The 7,087-nt window shown below is 54.8% G+C and overlaps 1 protein-coding gene across 1 annotated transcript; it reads right to left on the bottom strand.

Moving 5' to 3' along the window:
• Positions 1-4,897: 4,897 nt before the first annotated feature.
• On the bottom strand, positions 4,898-5,639 carry LOC110567421 (transcription initiation factor IIA subunit 2-like). The gene has a single exon (XM_064367436.1). The coding sequence runs from the start codon at positions 5,495-5,497 to the stop codon at positions 5,168-5,170; it is 330 nt and encodes a 109-aa protein (XP_064223506.1). The 5' UTR covers positions 5,498-5,639; the 3' UTR covers positions 4,898-5,167.
• Positions 5,640-7,087: the final 1,448 nt, after the last annotated feature.

The following is a 7,087-nucleotide window of genomic DNA, read 5'->3' as shown; positions in this document are numbered from 1 at the left end:
GCTGGGATTACAGGTGTGAGCCACCGTGCCTGGCCCAATTTGTTTTTTTGTGTGTATTTCTTTATTAAGACAGGGTCTCACTGTCACCAAGGCTGGAGTGCAGTGGTGCAACCAAACTCACTGCAGCCTTGGCCTCCAGGGCTCAAGCGATCCTCCCACCTCAGCCTCCCGAGTGGCTGGGACCACAAGCACGCACCACTACACCTAGCTAATTTTTTAAAATTTTTATAGAGGTGGAGGCAGGGGGCATCTCACTATGTTGCCCAGGATGGTCTTGAACTCCCAGACTGAAGCAATTCTCTCACCCCAGCCTCCCAAAGTTCTGGGATTACAGGTGTGTGCCACTGCCCAGCCAGGAATCAAATTACTCTGTGAATGTGAAAAATAAGAAGATGGAGAGGTAAAGACAGAGCTGAGGTCCCAGAGCCTGAGCTGGGGTCCAGATCCGGAGCACATTTCCTGAACCCCAGGCACAGCTGCTCCTCGGTTTCCTCATCTGTAAAACGGAAAACACAACCTTTCCCCTGCCCTGTCTCATGATGGCTGCCGGGGGACTCCAAAGGGGAGCAGGCGTGTGAAAGTGCAACTGTAAAGTACTCAAAAACTCAAGCAGCTCTTACCTGAGATGCGCCTGCATCCATCCATTTTAAATATAACTGTTAGAGCAATCGCTATGCAAGATGGTGTGTGTCACATGGAGCTTTCAACACAGAGTAGAGGGCCGGCCCGCTTGGAGCCCTCCAGAACCTTGATCTGCTGGGGCAGGGGGGTTCTGCCATCAGGATTTAATTCTAAATCCATCTATTCTGGTCATGCCTACCACTTCCCTCTTTCTTGAACCAGTCAGATGCTCTCAAGGGCCCCTCAGCTGATGCGGGACAATCAGCCTCAGGTCTCAGGACCCTCCCCTTTCAGCACCCACCCTCCTAATTCTGGAGACAGACCCTGGCACAGGGAGACACAGCAGCCTTATGTTGTGGGGTGAGGGCTGAGGAGAGGAGGGAGTGGTCTGGAGCCTATTCTCCACCCACCCACTCACCTCTGGGTTTCTTTCAGCCTCATTTTTGTTTTTTTTTTTGAGACCGAGTCTTGCTCCGTCACCCAGGCTGGAGTGCAGTGGCGTGATCTCCACTCACTGCAACTTCCACCTCCCAGGTTCAAGCGATTCCCCTGCCTCAGCCTCCCAAGTAGCTGGGACTACAGGCATGCACCATCACGCCCGGCTAATTATTTTGTATTTTGGTAGAGACGGGGTTTCATCAGGTTGGCCAGGATGGTCTCGATCTCCTGATGTGATCCACCTGCCTCGGCCTCCCCAAGTGCTGAGATTACAGGCCTGAGCCACCGCGCCCAGCCCAGCCTCATTTTTGAGGCTGCTGCCCCAAAGGCTACCTGGGAATGGATGGGTCCCTGACACCCCTGGAGGCCCCTGTCCTCCTGATCTTGCCCATAACAGCCTTTTAGCCCAGCATCTGGGGCTGGACACAGGGATGACCCAGTGGTTCTTCCCAATATAGTCCTCCCCGCCCCCCACCTTTGCACTCCTCCCTGCCACTGAGGAGGCTGGGATGGTGTCAGAGAGGAGATCAGTGTGGCAGGCCAGGCTGTGATTTCCAGAATTTGACAGGGAGGGAGTGGGGCCACGGGGGAAGTGATCCAGATGTTGAAGACAGTAGGGGCCCAGCTGGCCTATCTCTCCCTGCCCCTAAATGACAAAAACCCTGCTTCCTCCTCCAAGTTGAGTGATCTCCCCAAGGAGGGGCACAGAGAAGGGAAATCCCGGTGCATGCTCAGGGCTGCTGAGCTGGTGGCGGCAGCGGGTGGGGGGCTCCCCAAAATGGGAGTGGAAGATAGAGGCAGGAAGAGAGAGCAAACTAAGCAGGAATCTCACAAGGGCTTGGCTCCATGGTCCTGGAAAGGCCTCAAATACTGGACAAAGCTGGGCATGGTGGCTCATGCCTGTAATCCCAGTACTTTGGGAGGCCAAGGCAGGTAAATCACCTGGTCAGGAGTTCAAGACCAGCCTGACCAACATGGTGAAACACTACCTCTACTAAAAATACAAAATTAGATAGGCATGGTGGTGCATGCGTGTAATCCCAGCTACTTAGGAGGCTGAGGCAGGAGAATCATTTGAACCTGGGAGGCGGAGGTTGCAGTGAGCCAAGATTGCATCACTGCATTCCAACCTGGGGCAATGAAAGCGAAACTCCGTCTCAAAAAAAAAAAATGCTGGTCAAAATAGATGTCAGAGGCCTCAAACGTCCCGAATATCAGGGAAAAGGCTTCATTGTCCCTGCATCCTGGAGCCCTAAGGAAGCGGCCTCCTCCTTCCCCTCTGCCCTGATGTCATTCTTCCCTTCCTTCCTTCCTTCTTTCCTTTCTTTTCTTTCATTCATTCATTTATTCAAAGAATTAGGCCAGGCAAGGTGGCTCATGCCTGTAATCCAAGCACTTTGGGAGGCTGAGGGGGGAGGATCGCTTGAGCCCAAGAGTTGGAGACCAGCCTGGGCAACATAGTGAAACCTCAATTAGCTGGGCACGGTGGTGTGCACCTGTAGTCCCAGCTGCTTGGGAGGCTGAAGTGGGAGGATTACTTGAGCCAGGAAAGTCAAGGTTGTAGTGAGCTGAGATCATGCCACTGTATTCCAGCCTGGGCGATAGAGCAAGACCTTGTCTCAAACAAATAATAATAATTAAAAAAAAAAAGAATTGAGCGGCCACTTTCTGCCCGGCCCTTGGTTAAACACCATGGGGCTTCTGTCTGGCCGAGACTTGTGTCCTTATTCCACTGTATGTATCTGGCTCTCTGGGTAGCCAGTGGGTCTTGACTCTCTCATCAAATGGAAGGGTCCCCAGGCTAGGGCTGTGCTTCACCCCTTGGATGAACATCTGGGAGGTACACCTCCCCAGAGCAGGTGTACCCTTCGGACAGCTCCCTCCTACCCAGGCAGTAGCAGGAGAAGAGGAGAGGGCAGCACCGAGCCCAGCCCTCCCTGCAGCAGAGGTGTGCTCAGACAAGTCTGTCTGGGGTGAGCAAGCCAACCTCAGCCCAAAGCCCCGATTTCTAAAGGCAAAATAAACTCCCTCACTCCTCCGGGCCTTCTCCCCAGCCAAGAACCTCAGACCGCAGGCCCCGCCAAGTTGGCAGAGCCAGGAGAAAGCGGGCCAAAGTTCTTGAGGTAGGAGAAGGGGTGAGAGCCAGGTGTGAGGACCAGAAGGAGAAGCCGTCGAAGGTGAGGCATGATGGCCCCAAGAGGCAGGGGCTTGCTCCAGGCCACAGAGCAGGGAAGGCAGGAGCTGGCACCCAGGGCACTGCCTGGAGCTGCCTCCCTGAGAAACAGAGTCCCACACTCAGGTCTCAGTCAACACCCACTCCCACCCATGCACGTTTTCACCTGGGATGGTGCTGGGAGAGGAGCGGGGAAGAGGCCACTTTCCCCCACTCCTTCTCGGTACCCAGGTCCCAGACACAGGGGCCATCGCGCCCTGGAGCCTTCAATTGCTGCAAGCCCCAAGACCCTCCTTCCTCCACCCACCCCAGGCTCTGGGCTCTGGGGACCCCCTTCTTGCCAGCAAATGGAGAAAAGAGCATCCCCACTGTGCTTCCTGGAACTTGGTCTTCAGAGGGTGGCTGAGCAGGAAGGGGAGAAGGAAGGAAAAAGGGAAGGAGTAAGGGAGGCTGGGATGAAGGAAGAAGACGGCAATGCTATGAGCCCTGAAGATGGGGAGGAAAGCCCAGGTGTGCACACAGGCTCATGCATCAGCAAACACACACACTCATGCCTGCTCACTGCCGCCCTCTCACCTTTACATGGATCCTCTCGCCAGCAGACCCCAGCCCATTCATTGGCACACTCAGGCCGCGGCTGCTGACACAGTTATTCCCCCTCATTCCCACTCACTCATATAACCACACCTTCACACACGCTCATCTACTTAGTCCCAAACCCTCACTCCCATGCGCACGTGTGCACACACACAGCACACCTGCAGTCACTCGCGCTGGTGTACACGCATTCACATCTGTACACACAATCCCACACCACCTCACAGTCACGCACACACGTGTTCACACACATCCTTGGGCGGCTGGCAGATCCCTCTGCCCCAGGTCTGACCAACTCAGAGGGCCTCTCCCCCATCCTGTCCAGCTCCCGGTCCCTGGACACCCCCACACATGGCCTCTCCTGGGGCCCATCCAGAAATGCTCAATAAATATTGGGGTTCCTGCTGCAGCCTCTCCACTCCTCAGCTCCCACTTTCGGTGAGCTGGTGAGCACCCATTTTTGCCACCTAGAACTGGCCAGAACTACCCAGGCCTGAAGGGCAGTGAGGTTCTGGCCAGGGGCCTGTGTCCTGCCTTCCACCCACTGTCTGGGGCCTGGACTCCAATAGGGCCCTGAGCCTGCGGCCCAGCCGACTTGCCCTCCCCCTACAGGAGGGACCTTAGGGAAAAGCACCTGGGCCGGGCGCGGTGGCTCACACCTGTAATCCCGGCACTTTGGGAGGCTGAGGCAGGTAGATCGCCTGAGATGGAGAAACTCCGTCTCTACTAAAAATACAAAATTAGCTGGACATGGTGGTGCATGCCTGTAATTCCAGCTACTCGGGAGGCTGAGGCAGGAGAATTGATTGAACCCGGGAGGCGGAGGTTGCAGTGAGCTGAGATCGCGCCACTGCACTCCAGCCTGGGCAACAAGAGCAAAAACTTCGTCTCAAAAAAAAAAAAAGAAAGAGAGAGGGGCACCTGGGGCACCCCTGACGCCTTAGTGTCCTCATCTGTACAAAGGATGTAGATTTCCTGCTCATGTTGGGTATCAGGAGGCTCCCACGTGACCAGGAAAGGGCTGTGAAGTGGAAAGTAACACGTGCAGCTGAGGGCTCAGTCATGCCTTTTTTTTTCAGAGTTGTAAAATGAGTTTATTGAAGAAGGTTCTTAGGAGGCAACAACTTTTGTCGTTAAAAAAAAGTTTTATGTTTTTTTCATGCTGTATAATAAAGGTAAGAGGCTACAGAGTTATAAGCTTCTTCCTAGTGACATTCTCTGGTATAGCGCAGTGTAGTCATTTCTGCAGCTCTAGAATAAATAAAAAGTCTCTTCTATGCTTCTCTTCAAAAGCAATGAATAACAGAAGATGGCATAAAAGAAGGCATTTTTCCCTTTTCATTCTGTAGTATTGGAGCCAGTATTTTTTCCATCACAGGCAACAGTTTTCACTTTTTCCACTTTAATAAGTTCTGTCACCTCTCTGAATTCAACGTCATTCAATACAAAAGTCCACACGTTATCGCAGAATCTGTACGTATTTAGCGCGCCCCTGAAATCGACTCTGTTCCTGACCCTCTGAGCCAATGCTGAATTTATAGCCTTATCAAACTGAAGTAGAACTTGAAGGGCAAGTTGGGGGGTGATCTGTTGAGACTGTATGAGCTCATCTAGGCTCTCCTGAAGACTGTTTCCCAAAGTGGTATTTCTGTGTAACTGATATGCCATGGCTTATGAGGAAGAATTTGTTTTTCTTATTCAAGCTTGCACTGATGTCCCGTGGGGAAGGCGCTTCCCGCCGTGGAGTGGACAGAAGCCGCCACAAGCCCAACGGGAGGCTCCTGCTTCTATGACCACCTCTTCAGCCACCCAGTCATGCCTTTCTTACTATCACAGTGCCCTTGGGAAACTGCAGCCCAGGGAGGTCAAGGGCGCAGTCCGGGGCTGCAGTATCGATGGGGGCTCACGCCCGGCTCTCAGCCCTGGGAGTCTGTGCACAGCCAGGGCTCTCACCACCCCCCAAGGCCCTTGGGGAGCCGGTCTCTCCAAGAGGCCTGGATCTGCAGCACCAGAAGTCCTGGGCCCGGGGGTGGGGGGCGGTGTGAGCCTCTCCTTGGTGGGCCTGGGACCCCTACTCCTGACTGGCAGATACTGCCAGAGATGCCTGGACCGCAGCAGGGGCTCAAGGTCCAGCCCAAGCTCCAGTGCCCTGGGAGGGGAGGTTTGTGGGGTTCTTGTCCCCCTATTTCCATCAGGCCATGGAGAGGCTCCTAGGCACAACCCCATGAAGGGGCACTCTGGGTGGGAGGCCATGTTAGTCAGAAAATCCAGACGTGCAAAGGGCCTAAAAGAGGCCAAAGGAGGGGTGACAGGGCCCTGGGGCTGCCCCCTCCTCCAAGCCCAGGAGCCCAGAGGGCCCTGACCAGAAAGGAGGCGGAGGGCCCAGTGCTGGCTTACTTCCTACTGCCCCAGGACCCACCTCAAGCAGGGAGCAGAGGGGAGGCGCAGGGCCCAGTTTCTGGGAGGGTGAAGACACAGAAAAGGCCAGCCATCCATGTGTCGGGGGTGCAGATCCCCTGAAAGGGAAGAGAGAAGAATAAACGAAAGAGAGACAGAGATGGATAGAGGAGAGAAGACAGAGAAAAGTTGACAGTGTGAGAAAATACACAGAGGTAGATGGAGAAATGGGGAAGGAGGGAGGGGGAAGAGAGAGAGAGACAGACCATCCTTGGGAAACTGCAGCCTGGGAGAGAGGTCCCTGATCTAGACAGAGGATGAGAGACAGAGAAAAAGAGAAGGGTGAGAAAATGAAGAGAGAAAGGAGAGGCAGCGCCTAGAGAGCCAGTGCTCCCTTCCCTGGAGAGCTGGGAAGAGCGCGAGGGCAAGATGCAGGGAGCGAGGCTCTAATTATCGCAGGCAGGCTGGGCGGGCAGCGGGCAGAGCAGAGGGCAGCCTGTTTGAAGTCTGTGGTGAGAGGAGCATCAAAGGGCCAGAGACGAAGCCAGAGGGCGAGGGGAGACACAGGAGGGGCCACCCTCTGCCTGGGCCACCTGAACCAGACAGTCTCAGCCCCCAGCCCTCCTCCACCCCTTACCACAGCTGGCCAGAGGTCAGAGCCACCTGCTCACGGGCAGCATCCCCAGGAGAAGGGCAGGCTGCTGGCCGCAGGAACTTCTGAGCAAGGTGGGCATTTCTCATGGTTCCCACAGCCACTACCTCTCTGTCTCCCAGAAAAAATGTCCTGGCCTCTCTCTGCTCCACGTTCAGTGATCTGAGGTGGGCTCCAAACTACTCCAGCTTCAGCACCTTAGGACCCAT

This window comes from Aotus nancymaae, unplaced genomic scaffold (genome assembly GCF_030222135.1).
Source record: "Aotus nancymaae isolate 86718 unplaced genomic scaffold, 86718_ANA_hifiasm-v0.15.2.pri h1tg000072l, whole genome shotgun sequence".
NCBI classification, from domain to species: Eukaryota; Metazoa; Chordata; class Mammalia; order Primates; family Aotidae; genus Aotus; species Aotus nancymaae.
This window is presented reverse-complemented; position numbering and strand designations above follow the sequence as displayed.

What these genes read in the sequence shown, in the direction of transcription:
- LOC110567421 (XM_064367436.1), bottom strand. Translation starts at nt 5,497, where the DNA reads ATGGCATATCAGTTACACAGAAATACCACTTTGGGAAACAGTCTTCAG.